Here is a 21,868-nt window from a genome sequence, read left to right as displayed (position 1 = left end):
CTGTATATTTAGATATGCAGCGTGTCCTGCACGTTTACACACGTGGGGTGTATATGTACTGTGCATTTGTACATATGTTTTATGGCGTGCACTGTATATTTACGCTTGCGATGTATACACGTGTGGCATGTGCAGTATGTTTGTCTTGTTTCCAGTTGCTGTTTTAAGCAGCCGAGTAATGTATTTATAGCAAATTTGTAATCTCAACTATCAGAATGTAGTTTTATCAACATGATTTCCAGTTCTCTCCTCTTCAAGTGATTATTAATTCCCCAGTCACTGCGGGGAAGAGCGCCATTGCCTTTGTGTGTAAATGTTTTTAGAAATGCAGCTGATAAATGAGTCCGATGGAATCATTCAGAACTAATGAGAGTATTAACCAGTCTGGGGATGTGCGGCTCCACCTTCACGTCTCTCATTAGAGAGCGTGTCGGCCCATGCTAATAGCACCTGAAGAAGAGTCAAGCCCACAGATCCCTGATGTCGGCTGCAACATCATTCGGGACGGGGGAAGGGAAGTGAGGATAACAGAGAGAAAATGAAACCCCCTAATGAATAGTTTTACATTTGATTTGACTCAAATGAATGTTTGCTAATGTTAGTGGGTTACAAATATGCCGCGGGCCGCTTTACTTCAAGTAATCCAGTGTTATAGTTGGATATGTATGTGTGCTACATATGTGTATCTGTGCGTGCATATGTGCCTGTCTGACTGACTGACTGAGCGGGGCTAAATTACATCCGTGCATGATGTCCCCTTAAGGATTGATTGGATTTCCCACCAAATAGTAATTAAAACACACACACACACACACACACACATATATATAATATATATATATTTGGAGAAGCTAATACACAATGTGATACTCCTCCGTCCCTCTTCCTCCCCACTCCTTGTCTGAATTGCAACATGTGATGGATATCTTAAATTGAATTTGTGTGATTCTGTGACGGGTATACAAGGTTTTTTTTATTGCATCATAAATTAACCACAGCGAATGCAGTTTTTAAAAAGGCAATCTCTCAAACTATAAAATCTATTCGAGTCCAAAAAGGATACATCAATGACGGATCAAACAGAACAAGCAAAGAATCTGCTATTTTCTTCCCGTTGATGAAGGGAAGGCGCCTTTTATTACAGGTTCTGGGGTACATTAGTGTCTGTCAGTATATAAGATTTCTGCCAGATGAAAATGTCAGCAATATTCGTATTACTGCTCGCTCCATGGGAGGAGCGGCGGGGCGCCCAGCACTTAGTTCAAACTAGACGGATAGTAATTAATTTTGGCAACACTTTAGGAATAACGCCGTATGGATTATTGCTCTAATATAACCTCTGGGTCGTCCATTACTGGCGCCTAGATTAGGTGTATTTCGTGGTCCAATAATCCGAAACACTTCTGGGCTAATAAGATTTCAAAATCGACCTAGATGTGAATGGAGTCTTAACAATTGACGACTGCTTTGCATGGCACTTAGAGCAATGTGGAATTTTCCACTATGACCGGGACAGAGATGCAGTATTATGCATCCACGCCTCCTTTAACATAGTATTTCTCTGTAATCAACTGTGAAGTATTTCTGGAGCCGCCACTTGCTAATCTTGCTCATTATGCTTCAACAACATGCAACATGTTGGCAGTTACCATCAGAATGCAAAAAAAACAGCCGGAAAAATGAATAAAGCCCCCATAATATATATACCTTCGAGTAATTTTAAAATAACAACCTAATCTCGTGGTTCAGCCGATGGTTATAAATCACTCAGTGTTCACTCTTGTATTTTGTACAATCTGATCCCACCCCCGCCGTATAATCATTGCCAGATCCAAAATGATTTGCAATTCACCATCCGAATCAACTCCGAGGAACAGGAGTCGGCCATTCAGCCTCTCAAGCCTGTTCCACCATTCAATTAGACCATGGCTGATCTGTATCTTAACTCTATCTACCCGCCTTGGTTCTGTAACCCTTAAATATACTTGCCTAACAAAAATCTATCTGTCACAATTTTGAAATTTTCAATTGACCTAGTGGCAACAGCTTTTTGAGGGAAGAGAGTTCCAGATTTTCACTAGCCTGTGTTTGAAGAAGTACTTTCTGACATCTCTCCTGAACAGCCAAGCTCAAATTTTAAGGTTATATCCCCTTGTTCTGGACTCCCTCACCGGATAAAATAGTGTCTCTCTATCTACCCTATCAAATCATTTAATCATGTTAAACACCTCAATTAGACCACCCAATTAATCTTCTATGTTTAAGAGAATACAAGTCTAGTTTATGGAGCTGTCCTCATAATTTAACGCTTTTAGCTCCGGTATTTTGTAAGTCTGCAACGCACCGCCTCCAAGGTCAATATATCCTTCCTGAGGTCCGGTGCCCAGAACAGAATGCAGTACTCCAGCTGGGGTCACACCAGACCTCTACACTGCTGTAACATAACTTCCACCCATTTGTATTCCAGCCCTCCTGAGATAAAGGCCAACATTCTATTAACCTTTTGAATTTTTTTTTGTACCTGTCTAGTAACGTTTAGTGATTTCTGTACTGGGACCCCTAAATCTCTCTGCTCATCAACAGATCCTAGCTACTCGCTATTCAGAAACTACTTTGATCTGTTCTTGGGTCCAAAGTGGATGACCTCACACTTTCCCACACTGAACTCCATCTGGTACAGTTTTGCCCACTCGCTTAATCTATCAATGTCCCTTTGCAACTTTCTGCTCCATCACCTAATTTAGTGGCATCAGCAAACTTAGATACACCGTCTCTATTCCCTCATCCATGTCACTTATATATAATGAAAAGCTTTGGCTCCAGTACAGATCCCTGGGGGACACCACTAGTCACATTCTGCCAATTTGAGTACATACCCATTATCACTACTCTCTGTTTTCCAGTGGGGTTCTGCAGAACTCGGTACTAGGTCCTTTGCTTTTGGTGGTATATATCAATGATGTATCAATGCAGTGCGGGCAGACGCAGCAAGAGGGGTGAGGGAGCGCCAAGAGTCAATAGAGGGAAGTGACCGGGGCCCAGGACAGGCGTGAATCTGGGGCCCAGAAGAGGCGAGGGCTCAGGGGCAGCACGGGCCAGCCCACACTGCGATATGTGTGCGCGCTCGGTCTGTGCAGCACAACTGGTCTCCAGTTAGTCTTGGTAACCCTTGCCACTGGACCAAGACCTAGCTCTGTCAAGCCCGTGTGGTGGCTGGTGTGCACGGCCACCACACGTTAAAACAATCCAAGCACAGGCATCTTCCAACCTTCACAATGTAGTTCGGGATCTGGAATATTCGGTCCTTCATTGAAACATCTGTGAACTCATCCCCTTTTGGCGTGGAATCAAGTCATCCTCGCTTCGAGGGACTGCCTATGATGATGATGATGATGACTCTCTGTCTCCTACCTTCTAACCAATTCCCTATCCAAGCCAATAGGTTGCCTCCGGTTACATGCGCTATGGATCAGGGGACAACATTCTGCATCCGTTTAATACTGGAGATATGCTATGACTTCAGAGTCAATATGATGCAGAGGTGGAAATATAACTGAGGACCCAGATCAGCAATTTGACTTCTAGCAAGAGCACAATCACCTGCCTCCTGCGATAAGCACTCCATTCTAGTGCAGAGCTGTGCGCTGGCATCACGCGGCCAGAAGCCTGGTGAAATAAGTCCCTTTACAGAGAACTGTTTGCCCCAAACAATCCATTGACTTAGAGTCCAGAGGGGTTACTTATATCCACTACACTTCTCATCACACTTTGGCAAATATGCTATGCACATGAAGATTCATGAGGGTGTGTGCTATCACGTCAACATCAAGGGCACATGTCCAGGAGCCCAGAAATTCACCTGAGTGGAGGTACAGTATAACTCCGGCCTATCCAATGGATGTAGGCTCAAAAACATACACTGGTCTCCGACAAGCTAATATAACAGCACCCATCCCTTTAGATAGACCATGATGCCATTCATGTAATGTATTTTAATTAGAAGCAACACAACAAATAAATCAGAAATCTGAAAATACTACATTGGTCGCAGAGGATTACAGACAGTCCAGGGTTGAGACGCGTGCTTAGTGTTTGAGTTTAACTCTGGCAGTTAGTAAAGCTCTGTCAAGCATTTGATTACATTGTAATCCATCCCCACTAGTTCCGTATCCTCTACCTAATGTGCATTAGGTAACGAATTCCATTATAATACTGATTTAGAACTACTAAAATACCCTCCTGTGAATCAAACGACGAAGTTATTACACAGTGGTGATACTACAAAAGCTTCTCAAAGTCATCAGTCAGCTCCACTAATAATTATCATTGGCACTGTTTCCATTTGTTTAATCTAAGACTGCAGTTATACTGCACTCTGTACCAATCAAAGCGGCGTGAGATGGCCTCAGGGCTTCAGTGCAGTACTTATTCGGCCACTTCTGATTTGATGTGTATCCAAAATTTCTGTGTATCGATGCGAAAGTGTCAGTATACATTTACCCTAAAGTACATAGGGATCAACTGCAGTTCCTGTGACATTCGTGAACTCCTGGAGCTGTTCTTTCTTCTTAAGTTGTCCTCTGAGCACTTGGAGTAAATTATATTCTTATTACTTACTGCCAAACATCTAGAATTTGATGCAAACTTTAATATTTCAACATGAAATGACAGTTCTTCCATGTATCAAGGCGTCGAACCCTCAAGAGTTATACAATAATTTTATTTTGAGAGTGGGGAAAATGTGATACAAGAAGGTTAGAACTGTTTGGGAATCTTTACATTTTAAATGTATCAAATTGCTGATTGGAACGCAGTCAACACACCTTTTTAATCCAGGGACGCCAAATAGATATAACTAGAACGTAGAGCTCCACACCCCGTTAATCGGCCTTATAGAAGAACAGACCTGACTTTTTGTCCGACTGAATAATGTTTTATCATTTTCTTAAGTATTTTTGGTTCGGATTAATTGCCGCAACAGCTAGCGAACCAGTGACAACAAAAGAACGTCAAAACAAGGAAATTGTGTCTTTTGGGTGGAATTCAATTTTTTAAAATTAATTAAAGTTTCAATAGTAATTTAAGACAGAAACTCACAAGGATCTCGGCCAATTGTAGCAACGGTAATTTAAATAATCTTTCACAAGCATCCATCCATCTGGGAATGAGTTCGTGGCTGAAGGTTCGCACTACCAAGGGGAAAGGTGTATTTTATAGGGTTGTGAAACTAGCCGACAGTTCTACTGCGGTCCTGCGACAAACGTGTGGGGAGAGACTTTAAATCCGCCATTATTAACACGCCACAGGGTTCACAAATTCACGATCAAATACTAACCCCCTCCTCGCTTTCTGGAATAGGAGTCCCTTTGCTAATGCAACAATCTATCAGTTTCAGATTTCTGGTCGTAAATTGAAAACCATCAAACAATGCATCTCTGCTGTAGGATCTGGAAACTTGCCATTGGAATGAATTGTTTGAAACGCTTGCTCAATGATTTATAGGCACCCATACGAAGTAACCTATTAATCTCCATATTGCGCTGTGCAGGTGTGGGTTAGTGCTCAACCCACATCTAGACGTGAGATATAGTACACATTATTGCAGATCTACCTATATATTTATTGCAAATGGAGACTGGTCTATTTTAACCGAAGCAATTAAGATGGGTTCTCAATAAATTGTGCATTTTAAGATCTGCAATTGAACAAATGCACTCAGAACAGGACTATAGGAGCATAGCCTGGAAAAGACCGGTCCATGCGGTTTGATGCTAATTACCTTACATAATGTCTATTGTATGTATTCTGGTAATCAGGGAACACAAACATTGCGCCTTTGTTAAAAAAACAAATATGAAAACAACATTTAAAGTAGCGTCTAAAGAACATACGAAAAGACATGAAACTAAGGTTCACAATAGTATGGCCAAAATACACATATGCACATGCAGAGAGTGAGAGAAGGAATTAGCCCAGATAAATTGGAAAGAAAAGACGATAGGCAAGACAGTGGACAAAGAATGGGAAGGAGTCAGAGGAGATATTTAAGATACCAACTAAATAAATTCCACAAGTGGTAAAGGATGTGCAGCAATAGATGATGATCCTTTGCCGAGTAGAAAATTACAATTAAAAAGGCATATGACAAATCTACTCGAGAAAATCAAACGGAATATAGAAAATATAAAAGCAGAGCAAGATTAGAAAGGTTAAGAGAGGGTATGAAGAAGGACTGGCAGGTAACCTAAAGGGAAATAGTAATGACTACTATAATGATGTAAAAAATAAATAATCGAGTTGATTAGAGATGAAGAATGCAATCTTATAGAACATGAAGGAATAGTTTGCCTTAGTTTTTAGAGGAAAATATGGTAATGAGAATGAAACGGCACAAGAGAAGATGTAGCAGTTAGATGGAATAACTATAGATTAGGAAGTAGTGCTGAATAAATTGTGGAACTCAAACTAGAAAAGGCATGGGTGGGGGCGGCTGATGGCATACATCTCAGAATGCTGAAGGAAGTCAGAGAGGAAATAGCAGAGGCTCTGGCCACTACATATCTAATATAATTGTGCCAGAGTATAGGGTTGCCAATATACCTCTTTTAAAGGGAGAAACATATAGACCAGGCAACCATAGACTAGTTAGCCGAATAACAGGCAATAAAGGCCATAATATGGAACAAAATTTTACACACCTAGAAAACCGGGGTTAATTAAGGACAGTAAGCACAGAATTGTAAAAAAAGGCAAGTCGTGTCTGACAAACAATAACAACTTGTATTTATATAGCACCTTTAATGTAGTGAAACGTCCTGAGAGTATTGAGACAAAAAAATGGACACCGAGCCGCAGAAGGAGAAACTAAGGAAGGTGACCAAAAGCTTGCTCAAGAGGTAGGTTTTAAGGAGCATCTTGAAGGAAGAAAGAGAGGTGGAGAGGAAAGAGAGATGGAGAGGCAAAGAGGTTTAGGCAGGGAATTCTAGAGCTTGGGGCCTAGGCAGCAGAAGGCACAGTCACCAATGGTTGAACGAATATAATCAAGGATGCTCAAGAGGGCAGAATTAGAGGAGCACAGATATCTCGGTGGTGGTGGTGGGGGGGTGGGGGGGGGGGGTTGTGGGGCTGAAGAGGATTACAGAGATAGGGAGGGGTGAGGCCATGGAGGAATTTGAAAACAAGGATGAGAATTTTGAAATTGAGGCGTTGCTTAAATGGGAGCCAATATAGGTCAGTGAGCACAGGGGTGATGGGTGAGTCTGTGGTGGATCTGTTGGTCAGGATTATGGCTTGTATGTTGTTATGGAGCAGGTGGAGGATGGTGACAAACTTTTGGGGGCAGCAGGAATGGAGGGGGATGCTCCATAGTCCCTCAAGATTGACAGTGTCAAAGGCCTTTGAGAGGTCAAAGAAGGCCATGTACAAGTGTTGGTGCTGTCCCCTGCATTTCTCTTGCAGTTGTCGCGTGGTCTTGATCAGGCCAACATCCCCAACATTGAAGCACTGACCACACACGAACAGTTCTGTTGGGTGGGCCACATCGTCCGCATGCCCGACACGAGATTCCCAAAGCAAGCGCTCTATTCGGAACTCCTACATGGCAAGCGAGCCCCAGGTGGGCAGAGGAAACATTTCAAGGACACCCTCAAAGGCTCCTAGATAAAGTGCAACTTCTCCACTGGCACCTGGGAATCCCTGGCCCAAGACTGCCCTAAGTGGAGGAAGAGCATCTGGGAGGGCGCTGAGCACCTCTAGCCTTATCGCTGAGAGCATGCAGAAAACCAGCGGAAGGAGTGTGCGGCAAACCAGACTCCCACCCATCCTTTCCTTCAGCAACTGTCTGTACCACCTGTGACATTAACTGTAATTCCTGTATTGGACTGTGCAGTCACCTGAGAACTCACTTTTAGAGTGGAAGCAAGTCTTCCTCGATTTTGAGGGACTGCCTATGATGATGATGAGGGTGAGTGGGACTTGGTGCGGTTAGAACACAGGCAGCTGAGTTTTGGATCACCTCTATTTTACGTAGCATAGAATGTGGGAGGCCAGCCAGGAGTGTGTTGGAATAGTCAAGTTTGATATAGTTCTTGGAGGAAATAACAGAGTGTTTTGATAAAGGAAATGCAGTGTACCATGTGCATATGGATTTTCAGAAAGCATTTGGATAAGATGCCATATAGAAGTTTTATTACTATTAAAGTATATGATATTATAATGAATGTGACAGCATGGATAGGAAGTTGGTGAAAGGCCAAAAAATAGAGTAGTGGTTAATGGGTACATTTTGAAACTGGAGTTATGTACTAGTGCTGTCGCACAGGGTCAATGTTAGGACTAACGTTCTTTCTCTCTTGAGTACAATATCACAATTTGTAGATGACCCCAAAAATAAAGGAGTCTGATTAACTGTAAAGGGACAGTAAATGACTTCAAGAATATGTAGACAGGTTAATAGATTGTGCCAATAAATGTCAAATAGAACTTAATGCAGAGAAATGTAAGGTGATACATTTTGGGAGGAAGAATGAGAGGAAATATACATTAAATGGCAAAGCTTTAGAAGGAGTGAAGGAGAAGAGAGACTCGGGAGTTCAGATGCACAAATCTTTAAAAGTGGAGAATAAGTTCATGAAGCTTTAAGGGTTTTATGAATAAGGACATTAAGTATAAAGGCAAAAATAAACTTACAAATCATTGCTCAGGTCACAGAATACTGTATCCACTTTTAGGTATCTAACACTTGGAAGGATGTTTAAGACAATGGAGAGTGTTCAGAAGAGATTCACTAAATCAATGCCAAGGATTAGATAGTTTAGTTATGAGGAAAGACCAAAGAATGGATACTTTTCACTAGAAAAGAGGGTAAGAGAACTAATCGATGTATTCATTATAAGAGTTTTGATAAGTAGATAGGGATAATCTATTTCCACTGATTGATAAGTAAAGGGCATAACTTTAAAATCATCAATGAAAGAGCGAAGGAAGAAGTTAGTTTCTTATGGACAAGTTTGTTAGGATTGGAATGCCCCCAAATAAACAATGGTTAAAGTAGAATCCATAGCTTATAAAAGGGAAGTGAGCAAATGTTTGAAACATTAAAACGGTATGGAAACAGGGCAAGGGACTGGAACGAAGTGGGATCGTTCTTTCAGTTAGCCCGTGCTGAATGGCTTCTTTCTGTGTTGTAAAATTCCATGCTTAGATCCAGCAGAACCAACGCTTTGTAGTGATATATTTTGAGTATGCTCATCCTTGAGCAAATATTATTTGAACTTAAGCTCATTAAAAATGATACTCGACACTGCGAGCTGGAGGCTCCACGGTAGGTGCTTTGTAAGGCTGAAGTGATATTCTTCCCGAGCACCTCCCTATGGATTGGCATTGACACAATAAGAAAACCCAGTTCCAAATGGGCTGTGCAGAATGCTGAGTCTCATTAGTTAAGTCATCAGAGAACTTAAAGTTTAAGAGGCAAGTCAATATGTAAAGGGGACGCTAACAGGTGCAAGCATTTTCCTTTCTTTTAGCTTTAAATGCAGTAACGCGGCCGCTGCTCCTAATTCACTGTTAGTTCAGTTGAAATAATATTCGCTTTCCTCGAAGGGCTACGTCTCATTTTTAAGCGGCCTTACTGTTTTTAAGTCCTAAATAATGCTCGATGTTGTGCTTCAATTTATGTCACTATAACACAACTACATTTTCTATGATATTTTGTTTCGAAAGTACTTAAGCATCAATTTCAATGTAAAATTCCCTCCAAATAAAATGCACAAACATCTCTTCATATTTGTCTTTTGTGAGATATTAAAGAGAGCGTTGGGTTTGGGTTATTTAACCAATAATCTCAGTCGGGTTATTTTTATTGGAACCTGAAAAGGTCCTTAACAAACTCTTTTCTCCCATCAAAAATAGTTGTCTGTACTCCGTGTAACAGGAAATACCCCTATCGAGGTTGGAGTTCCTCTTTCGATTTCAACTGGGTTGCAGATTGGGACCGAGGGAAAGGTCAATTATATCGGTATTCGACATAATTTCAGTGGAAAATCTGAAGGACACAAATAGACCAGAAACATTGCCTGGAGAAGGCTTATTTTCCATTGGCTTAAACCCCAGTAAAGTACGGCAGGGAGGAAGACGAGCTGAATGTCACCTGTGCTAAGATTGTAAATCTCTTGTGGTTAGGCATTTTGATCCTGATTAATGTATTAACAGAAACCTGTCGAGATTCTCTTACTGAATTAAGTAAAGTACTTTGAATTAATATGAAAGGAACGTGAGAAAAAAATCCAGAAAAAAATATGTAGGGTCCTTTTACAGCAGGCCTAGGTTAATTATAACCCCCTCCCACGGACTCCAGATACCAGTAAAGTGACTGACTTGTGATAAGCAGGTTTCTGTCATTATCTTGACATGTTCGAATCGGTACCAAATCCCTTTGTCCTTCAGTCAGTAATGAAGTCCAATATATCCAATCTGGTCATATTCAGCATTCATTGCACCTCCTGACATTATTGCAAATAATAGGATGGGGCAGAGTAAGCGCAATACAAATAAGCTATAGGGATATTTCAAATCGGCTGAAAGCTTTCTGACAAAATGTGTGAGTATGTAAAAGACTACGGCTGATGTATTGGTGGATTGTAAAATAATAAATGACAGATTGAGTATTCTGCACTATGTACGGTACATTGTTTCTCCCGCTTTGCCACTTATTCTATCTTGTGCAAACAAAAGATATTGCACTGACGTGTGACCTAGCCTCAGTATAGTTAACCGTAGCGTTAAAACGCCGCCGAGGTTGTGTGCCATTCATGAATGGGCTTTTGTGTTTTCTGTCTGTATATTCACTTCCTCTTTTTCACTTTCCAAAGGTCAAAAGGCAAGGTTGAGTTTTCTCTCTCTCTCTTTTCCAAGTTAGCTTTAACGATGGGCCTTTGCTTTGCTGAGTGATTCTCTCTCCGCACCCCGCCCCCCACCCCCGCCCCGTCCCCCACCCCGGAGAACGCGTGAGGTCGGTGGGCTGTGAGATTCTACCCCCTTACCCCAGCATCATCATCATCAACACCTACACCGTCAATACAGAGCGAGGGCGCAGGGAAGGTCCAACGTTATTAATCTGTCACTTATTTTCATCGTCGTTTAACCAACACTCATCCGCAGTGACAATATAATTTCAGGAAACACCGAGAATAAAATATTCGACATGTCCTTCTATTTTCTCTGAAAACATTTTAACGATCACATATTACTCGTGCTGTGGAAAGCATCCATCGAATTAAGAAAAGAGGCGTTTTCTTGGATCAGGAGATGTGTCACTTGGCGTTTATTTTGTTTCCATTATTTGCATTATTGGCATTTAAACGCCGCAGTTTACAGTGGCCTACATTTAAACCGATAGTTGGGGCATGTAATTGAAACAACACAGGCGAGGGAGCAGTGACTGTGGAAGCCGCCCCTGAGATTCACCAAGTTCTGATAAGTGAACGGAATTTATTTTCAGCGGGTGTATGTGTGGCACCCTTTATTGGCAGCAGCTCGTTAAACATTGACACTTTCCGATCTAATGGCTGAATGGAGCGGAGAGAGGTTTATTAGTCTGTCCCCTTCCCCCACCCCACCCCCCAACCCCACATCACTCCCAACCCCACCACGCCCCAACCCCCCACCCTCCCACCTCACCCCCAACCCACCACCAACCCACATCACCCCCAACCTCACCTCACCCAACCCCCGCTCCCCACCTCACCCCTGCCCCACCCCCAACCCCACATCACCCCCAACCCCACCTCACCCAACCCCCGCTCCCCACCTCACCCCCGCCCCACTCCCCAACCCCACATCATCCCCAACCCCACCTCACCCAACCCCCACCCCAACCGCATCCTCCACCCCGCCCCCAACTCCATCCTCCACCTCGCCCCCCAACCTCACCCAACCCCATCCCCCACCTCGCCTCTGCCCCCAACCCCACATTCCCCCTCCCTGGGGCGAACTGAAAAGTGTTCCAGTGCACCACGGAATACATTTTAGGGGCACTTGAGCCTTGGCCATCAGATGGTCCAGGAACTGTGAAAGCTCAGTCTTTGCTTAATCAAAGCAGATTTAAAACGTGACTCTGGTATCTAACTGTAAGCCCACATGCAGTATCAGGGTTTTACTGTGCAATGACTGGGTCTCGCGCCTTGTCATTAATTACTGCCGAATTTAACTAAACACAGGGGATTTCATCGTCTAACGGGACAGGGATGCAACAGTCCAATAAAGTCTTACAACGTGACAAATACAACAGGACTCCTTCACACCCATGGAGACACCAATTATAAGTATGCCCGACAGTTATTTCGGATCATGAAACCATCTTGAAAGTTGAAAATAAGAATGGTAAGTGCAAAATAAGCCAATCAACCCGGATTATTTCTTGCAGTCGCCGACTAGCTTGCTGTGCATTTCCAGCATTTTTTTAAATTTCAGATTTCCAGAATCCGCTGTGTTTGGCTGTAGTTTTTGCAGTTCTGTGTACTTAACCCTTTCCGTATCATACTGCTGCCTACGTACAGTTGGCGTTTCTATCGCATTAATCAAGATAATAAATAACCATTTTCAGAGAAACGGCTTTTTCCTGAAAAGATCGTAACACCTCAGAGTTGGTGTTGAAATGAGCAAGTATGTTTACATATTGTGGTCACCAAAGGTAGATTGAGCAGGGTGCGATTACATTTGTGTATGAGATGGGGGGAAGTATTATAGGAAATGCATTTTCACGGTATTATTCAACGTTCACGAAACGTCATTTTTTAAACTTTAACATGTGCGGTTAGTTTGTCTGACGTCGGTTGCAATATGTAATCATCATTAATGCACACTCCAATTCGCACCAGTGGACCAATCTCCGGCGCGATCTATATGAAACAGTTATTATTCAAAGTTCACAAAAGCAAATGTAAAATTTCTTTCCAATAAATATTTTCCAGAGGTCGGTGACTTTAATTTTCCATAAGATATATTTTTCTATGACAAAATCGGTATTGCTAAATCCTAATCCATTCCCCTTTACCGAATATGTTCCAGATGAGCATGCTTCCACCATCAAGCTTCCTGAAGTCTGGCAGCAAGATATCCCAAAAACCAAAGGAAAAAAATGTTAAATAATTACTCTTGCTAGGAGCGATCATGGAACCTTTAATGTGGGAAGCTTTCCGAAAGCATAGTTACCTTCTGCATTGATTGATGTCTTAATGAATTCGGCAAGAGTGAAGCAGCCCGCAGATTCTCATACACTAATGTGTATCAATATAAACACAGCGACCCCCCTCCATTCGCCTTGCACCATTTCACATAACTAATTACAAACGCATCTTAAATCAGTTAGTAAATTTATCACCCATAATTCTATAGGCTTATTTATTGTCCCGCATCGGTGTAGAATGTGCATTTGCAGAGCTGATTAATCACTGTGTTTCTGTGCAGCAGAAGAAAAATATTTTTAAAAATGGATTTACTTTATGCACATGACACTCGTTTAACGCTCATTTTCATGCCATGTGCGATCAAGAGCGCTCTGCGATTACTGTATGTTGACGTTGCCTGTTTCTATTTGAGACCTGTAACTGTTCGAATTCAATTACTGTCCAAGAAACTAACAGACGTCGGTTTGCTTTATCACACACACAAAAAAAATCACAGCAGTAACAATGAGAAACAATCTTATTCACCTGAGTTCTGATTCTGTGATAACTGCTCTTGGAGGCGTTTCAGCTCAGCATTTTTAAACCGTGTATATTCCCGCCTCAATGAACTGCATTTTACCAATCAAGACTTAAAGATATATAGTATGGAAAAAGATTTGCCTCTTGATGCGGGGATGTCTGTATTGCATGTATCTACCGTGTGCATGTGTATATATTAATCTGCGCGCATGTCTGTGCATCAATGCATGCATGTATTTGTGTTTATGTTTACATATATGTAATTGCATGTGTGCATTGGTACATGCATACCAGTATGTTAATACGTATCTTTATATCAGAAAAAGTTTGCATTTATACAGCAGTTTTCAGGACCTCGGGATATACCAAAGCGCTTCTCAGCCAATTAAATACTTTTGAAATGTAGTCATTGTTGCAATGTAGGGTAACGGTAGCCAATTTGGCAAAGCAAAGTCCCACAAACAGCAATGAGGTAATGATCAAATAATCTATTTTTTTAGTGATAGTTGAGATATATATATATATTGACCATGACACCGGGGAGAACTCCCGTCCTCTTCGAATAGTACTATGGGATCTTTCACTACCATCTGAAATTGCAAACGGCGCATCCGTTCAATTTCTTATCCGAAAGACAGCAGCCGCGGCGGTACAGCATTCCCTCAGTACTACACTGAAGTTTCACATTTGGAGTGAAGTTTGAGCCCCCAGCACTCAGAGGCGAGAGTGCTACCGCTGGACGGTGACAGATTAGGAAAAGGGGAGGTGCAAAGAGACCTGGGTGTCATGGTACATCAGTCATTGAAGGTTGGCATGCAGGTACAGCAGGCGGTTAAGAAAGCAAATGGCATGTTGGCCTTCATAGTGAGGGGATTTGAGTACAGGGGCAGGGAGGTGTTGCTACAGTTGTACAGGGCCTTGGTGAGGCCACACCTGGAGTATTGTGTACAGTTTTGGTCTCCTAACCTGAGGAAGGACATTCTTGCTATTGAGGGAGTGCAGCGATGGCTCACCAGACTGATTCCCGGGATGGCGGGACTGACCTATCAAGAAAGATTGGATCAACTGGGCTTGTATTCACTGGAGTTCAGAAGAATGAGAGGGGACCTCATAGAAACGTTTAAAATTCTGACGGGGTTAGACAGGTTAGATGCAGGAAGAATGTTCCCAATGTTGGGGAAGTCCAGAACCAGGGGACACAGTCTAAGGATAAGGGGAAAGCCATTTAGGACCGAGATGAGGAGGAATTTCTTCACCCAGAGAGTGGTGAACCTGTGGAATTCTCTACCACAGAAAGTTGTTGAGGCCAATTCACTAAATATATTCAAAAAGGAGTTAGATGAAGTCCTTACTACTAGGGGAATCAAGGGGTATGGTGAGAAAGCAGGAATGGGGTACTGAAGTTGCATGTTCAGCCATGAACTCATTGAATGGCGGTGCAGGCTAGAAGGGCCGAATGGCCTACTCCTGCACCTATTTTCTATGTTTCTATGTTTCTATGGACCACGGCGGACACATCGTACGTATGTGTCAATATTCAAGATCTACAAATCTCAGAGGCTTTAAAAATAAATTATTCGTTTTTTGGATGTGGGCGTCGCTAGCTCGGCCAGCATTTATTGCCCATCGCTAATTGCTGCTTTTATAAGTTTATATTTAAGATGGTTTGTGCCATTTGGTTCACCTTATAAAGAAATATATAACACCATGGATGTCTGGATACCACTTTGTTCAATGCCTCCCCACTGTAGCTACGGTTAAACCGCTTACATATATGGGCATGCATCTCACAGCAATTTCTACATGTTAAGACAGCAGGCAGGGCAGTCTCTCCATAACATTTAAGAGTGCATTTACATTGCAAATTTAGCATTAGCGCCAAGTATTTCCACTTTACTCCGATGCTAAACTTGAATGTAAATCTAGTGCAGTATCAACCCTGATTTACCAGGGCTCTTGGGCACAATTAAAACTGACCTTAATTTTAATAGTTAACATTGACGTTTTTAATTGTTGAGTGGAGCTCTGGGCAGGACCATTAAGATTCCCGCCATACAGAGGCCAAGCAATGTAAACATGGTACTAAGGACTCGAACCTAAACTGCAGCCATTGTCGGAGAGCAGTCGCTGCACTACAACTATATCCTAAAAAATTCTAAATTTAGAAATCCAAACGACTGTGTGGGCACTTCACACAGGGACTGGAGTTATACTATACTTGGTGCCAAATGTTATCGGCGCGAGAGGTCCTCCCGGGGGATGGGTCTCACACCATCTTGTTTTAGTGCTGCAGAGAATCAAACGGGGACTTGAATCCCCCAGTTATACTGTCAGGGGCAATGGGCACCTGAAACTGCTTTGCATGGACTGGAATGTGGCAGTATGACTGGTCTTTGAAGGATCAGTCAAGGAGAGTGAAATCACGCAACACAATAAAATATTTAATAATATGGGACACTATTACAACACTACAAATACTTAATTGGCTGCAAAATGCTTTGGGACGTCCTGAGGCCGGGAAAGGCGCTATATAAATACAAGTCTTTTCACTAAGCTCCCCTTGATTTGTTGCTTTTTTTTTTACGTTCATCTGTGTCTATATTACCAGAGTCACTCCAACACCCCATTCGGTTTCGAGACCTTTCCACCCGATAAGGCGTGAGACATGTACAAATGATAATTTATCTTCATCGTGGCAATATACGAATCTATCTTGTGAGGGATCAATAAACGCTGGGCTATGAGTGAGTGGGAGTCGCCCGCTTTCTTCTTGTCACAAACGCCGCTTCACCTACAAAGCAAAGCCCCTCCTCCCTCCAACTCGCGGTAAAAGCGGGGACCTGGAGTTTTTACATAAGGAGCATTTGGGCGTGTCCAAGCGACACGTTGATGTGACACCATCTCTCTGCCATGTTTATTGCCACGGTGCGCGTGTGTTTTGCAGGAGGGCACGGGTGTACGTGCCGCCAGTGAGCAACCTGAACGTAGCATTGAACTGGAGTTAAATGTGACCCCGCGGTCCCTGATGCATCATCCGAGAATTAAAGTGGGAATGACTTCAGGTACACACCACCAAAACAATCCATTATTGGATGTGTCGGCTTTGCTTTTAGGGCTGTAACGAACGAAGTGGATAATTCACAAATCGAATTATTTGTAAATTAAACTGGTTTCAAGCTACATTGCAAAACAGGCACCCTTTCAAAATAAAATCTGTTATAAACTCTAACTTGAACAGAGGAAAATTAATTGATTGAATCAGATATTTCATTGTGTCACTAAGAAATATCAGAGACGTCACTTTCTGTGAAGTTACCAATGTAATAGGTATATCATACCTATATATGAGATCCCTTATTTTCAGACCCCTGCGTCTGGGTTATGGCGCGGTTTACAGTTTTAAACAAATGGATCTGGCTAAAATAGCTTTAGGTATTTTCGTAGTGTGGTGTGCAGCTGATTTTAAAAACCTGGTCCACCACTCCAGATATATTAGTAAATATATGTGCTGATTTTCTCAAACAGTCATCGCAAGGAGCTATTCAATAGCAAAAATGATAGCTGGAAGAATGGACGCTGCGCCATAATGCAAACGGCGGTGAATATTCTTCTCTAATAAAATAACACTAGATTTATAGATGTCTTTATCCTCGGAATGTACAATCTCGCCTGTCCTCGTTAGATTGCAAACCAGTCTTAGTGCCTATCTGAAATCGGTCTAACTGATATACATTGTTGGAACAGAAGTACTTTGTATGCGTTTAATTAAGGAAGGTGAGTTATGAATGGGGTTGGCGATCTGCGGATCAATGCAAACACCTCAAACCGTACACTCGGATCCCAGAGAATGAAACAGTCCGACTGCTGAGAATATATTGGGAGAAGTGCCTCAACAAAGGAATGCATCAATAGCTGGCCGCTGCCCTGACCGTCTGTAGTCTTTCTATGGCCCTGGCCGCCTCTCTTATTTAATAATGGTCCCTTTGCATTAGCCACAGACTTCCGTACAAAAGCTTATGGAATGCAATGGAGGGGGATACAATAGCACTGTTGCAAACGACTGATCTATAATTTCCCTCCTAGCTTGACGAACGATCGCAAATGAAAATGATATATTTTTGCCATATGCCCATACCTTGGGACAGATGCATCTGCTCTGTGCTGTGACCCGATTGCATTTCGCAGCATCCACCATTACATTCTCCAGGCTATTATTTCATAAGAAATAAAGGACATAGATCTCTTTTTGCAAAAACTGGAAAAAGTGGAACAACTGTCAGTCCCCAAAGTTAAAGGGGTATATTACAAGCGGCACTGCAGATTGTTTAAACCTGCATCAAGGGGTATTATTAGAGGCTGTATATGCACAGCCTCCAATCCAAACAAAAGCGACTTGCTTTTTAAATCTTTTATTCAATCCTTCTAGATTATGAAGACCAATTTGCAAGCAAACCTTGCAGGAAACTGAACTCTCCCTCTCACCAGTAAATTCATACAAAACAAACGATTACTGTCAACGTCACGACTATCTGAATTATGCCTTGTTTAAATATGGGGAAATGGTGCGTGACCAGTTGAGATGCTGCACATGCAAATACTCGGACGATTGTTCAACAGTCAGCGTGCACCCCTCTTGGAGGCTGCGGGGAGATTTAAGAGAGCTCAGACACAACTTTATTTTACACCTTAATCCAGCAGGAAAGATGACGATATACAAAATGTGCGGTTTATGTAAATTCATTTTTGAATGTGTTTATAAAACACACTATATATATATATATACACACACTCACAAATGTATAATAGTGTCTATTTCTAATTTTAAGCAACGCTTTCTGGAACAGGTGTGTCACCAGTTTGAGTTTTAGTCCCAATTATACTATAAATGCGGATATACATTTAAGGATCTCCGAGAACAATATCGGCTTTTAACAACTGTGCAACATTTAATAATTAACTCGAATTAAATAACTAAAAATTGGGTTTGCCCATAATATTCTGCAAGGTGTGTTTTAAAAACACGATAAATTGTAGAATAGATTGAGAATAATGGTTCCCCCCATCACTATTTCAGTGCGGTGGAGGTACCCCGCTCTCTATTGTATATCTGAAATGACGGCTGGATCATTGCTGTTGCTTGGTCCAGTGCATCCTGTCAGCCTTTATTTCACACTGCAACAAGACAGGCCGCATATATCACGGAGTGGGACGTGTCAGTTTATTTAGTTATTCATCGAACATTAACCAGGATTTAATGAAAATTTTAGAGCGCAGAATTTTATTGCAGTGTCAATATACACAATGACATGGTAACAAATTGCCACCGGATTCCAGCTGAGATTAGGCATATCCGACCTCTGGTTCCTATGCATTAAAATATGTCAAGCTATTACATTAATAACAGCGATTCTAATTCTATAATTCCAATTACACGAGAGAGATACGGTTGTATATAAAGACGGACCGGGTACTTTTGCATTCTCCGTCTAAATCGCAGTTTAATTGCTAGTTTTAGACCCTAGATGTTGTATAGAATAATGGGCGCGTGTTATATTTTATAAAAGGGCGGAACTAGGCGTCCTGCTAAAATGTACCATTTTTATATTATTACACAATGTTGAATAATGATTTCCCCCTCTTCCTTTAAGAAAATGTTTGCGGAAAATTTAACATTTCTAACTGATTAGTAGTTCCTAGTTAAAACGTATTACCAATTTCACGAGAATAATGACTTTCTCCCTTCTCATCCGGAAAAACAAATCGTAATCCATATTGGTTTGTACAAATGATTTCATGTTTAAGGATAGTTTCCTTCGTGTAAGTGCACCTGTATGGAATTCATGTGGACAAGTGCTACACCCAGAAACGCGGTGCCTAGCACCGTAGGCCCAGAGCAAGTATCTTTATCTGTTGTGGGGGTGGATGGGGTTGCGCTGGTGTAGTAACATTGCAAATGCATTAAAAAAAACCTGTTTATGAATCACGTGCATACTTTGAAAAAGGCATCTAAGAAGTCTCTACACTTCGTGATCAAAGCAACTCCATTCCTCTTGGGTGTGTGTATTACACATATAAAGCTTCGGGTTGTGTTTATTTTAAATTGTAGGCCCTAATAATGTAATATTTATACTAAAGTGCTGAAGATTATTTCTGGAAACAAATGATTTTTTGTTGAAAATTCTTTAGTTACCAATCTTAGCGGATGCTTTCCCCCGAAAGGACACTGACACACACACACACACACACACACACAGAACTGACTAATCAGTAGTCAGGAATAATTCAGGCTTCACTGGATGACCCATGAACTCAAAGAAAACGCAAATCAACCCGAGATTGTGTCTTGACTGATATGAAGGTGTCCTGGAAGCTTTATATCTTTCAACCTGTTCATACACAACAGCTTCACACAGTCGGAGAATTGCTCGAAGTCTCATTTTACTAAACGACCAACGGGCATTTACACAAGAAGATAAATTATTTAAGATCCGGTTAGTTAAGCACGATGATTAATAATTTGTCATTGTGTCCGGCCGATTAACCTGCGAGAACGGCGCTGAGAACACTCGGTTGCCAAAAGGCTGGTTTGCCACGAAATTATACAAAATATTATTTAAGTAATGTCACATTAAAATATATAAAATACGAATGGGTTACAAAATCCGAATAAAATCAGGCCAAACTTTGCAATTTGCAGAGCAGATTAAAAGTGAATCTTATTTGGAAAATGGTCATGTATAACACTTAGGGCACATTATAACTGCAACTCTGAACATCTAAGTATAAATAAGCCCCATGTTTCATTAATCTGCCTTTTTAATACTAATTCAAGCAGATTTCCCTCGCGAATATTTATACCCTGGAACCCAGCTCTGATTTGAAGGTAAAAATGTTCAACTTTCGCTGTAAAATTAAACTTTAGAACGGTTAGCCTTAAAAAAAGGAGCGTTAAATTTTTAATAAAAAGGAACCTGGATTCAACTAGAGAAGGGGCTTTAAAGAATAATGGCACGGAACATCAAGCAACGCCGAATGCTAGGACTTGGAAGGAAACGACTTGTTTCAATGTCCTTTCGGCTAGTGCTTACCCTCAGGAAATACAGCCCTCATCTTGAGGTAGCTGGTCGTCAGTCTGATGATTGAGGCTTTGTCCAGCTGAGAGGTGATGGCCGAGGGTAGAGGCAGCAACTTAGCCAGCTCGTAAAATTCCCCATTTTCCTTTTCTCTTCTCGTCTTCGCGGCATTTTTGGACTTTTCCTTCATCTCGCCTATTGTACCGGAGTGTTACTGACATAATAAATACACTGGATCTGAAGCCCCGAGAACATTCGTTAGCTTTTTAAAAAAAAAGTTTTTTCGTCTGAGAAAAAAAGTTTTTCCTCTTCCTATGCAAGGGCCAGAAATATCACTTAAGGCTTTAAAAAAATGTTTCGAATAATGTTGCTTTTCATTCTCGGCACATTTCTGGCTTGTATTGAATATAATGAGATGGAGTGCTGTGTCTTTCAGTAGCCGCTTCTCCACACAGCACCTATGTGTTCGCCTTCAGGCTCGGCTTTCGGGGCAGATTCCGAAGAAATTGTTGTGTTAACTTCACAATCAGGTTGTGCGAGTTGTGGTGACACCCCCTTTTTCCCACCTCCCTTTCTTCCAGCCTTTATCCGTGATTCCCCGCTCTCTTATCCAACCCCCTTCCTCAGCTCCGAGCGAATGCTGCTCCCCGGCCGGCGGAGCTGGTGTGCTGGTCTCGGGGACTCTCTCCTCAGTTGGGGCTCCGGTTGTGAAGGGCGAGTCGCCGGACCCGCTGGCCACCCGCGACCATCCCGCGCTTTGACACCAGAGCTCCAAGGAAAGAGGGCCGCATTCAGAGGTAAAGATCGCCCCTAACAGCTCAGCGAGCCAATTCGTTTAGATCAGATCTCAGACTGTGATCCCCTCGCTCTCCAGTCACCATACCCACAGGTTCCTGTTCCCTACTGCGCACCATACGCTTGATGTTGGTGCTATGTCTTTAGGGGTGGGGTGTTGAGGGGGTGGGCGATGTTCATGTGCGATGCTCTCCTCAGTTTTCTGGCTGAATTATTCCAGTTCAGCCTGTCAGCCTCCCCTCAGTCCTGATCCGCATTGACCCCGTCACCATCTCCGAATCGTATTGCAGAGTG

General features: G+C 42.1%; 1 protein-coding gene across 1 annotated transcript in view; it reads right to left on the bottom strand.

Annotated features, from left to right (window-relative positions):
* The window catches only part of LOC139275814 (single-minded homolog 2-like), a 109,833-nt gene extending 88,864 nt beyond the window's left edge, over positions 1–20,969 (bottom strand). The window contains exon 1 of the mRNA XM_070893022.1: positions 20,795–20,969. Coding sequence (XP_070749123.1) covers positions 20,795–20,969 — 175 coding nt within the window. The remainder of the gene's footprint in view (positions 1–20,794) is intronic.
* Positions 20,970–21,868: the final 899 nt, after the last annotated feature.

The sequence above is a fragment of the Pristiophorus japonicus genome, chromosome 11 (genome assembly GCF_044704955.1).
Source record: "Pristiophorus japonicus isolate sPriJap1 chromosome 11, sPriJap1.hap1, whole genome shotgun sequence".
NCBI classification, from domain to species: domain Eukaryota; kingdom Metazoa; phylum Chordata; class Chondrichthyes; family Pristiophoridae; genus Pristiophorus; species Pristiophorus japonicus.
The sequence above is the reverse complement of the archived record's forward strand: the minus strand, read 5'-3'. Positions and strand labels throughout refer to the sequence as shown.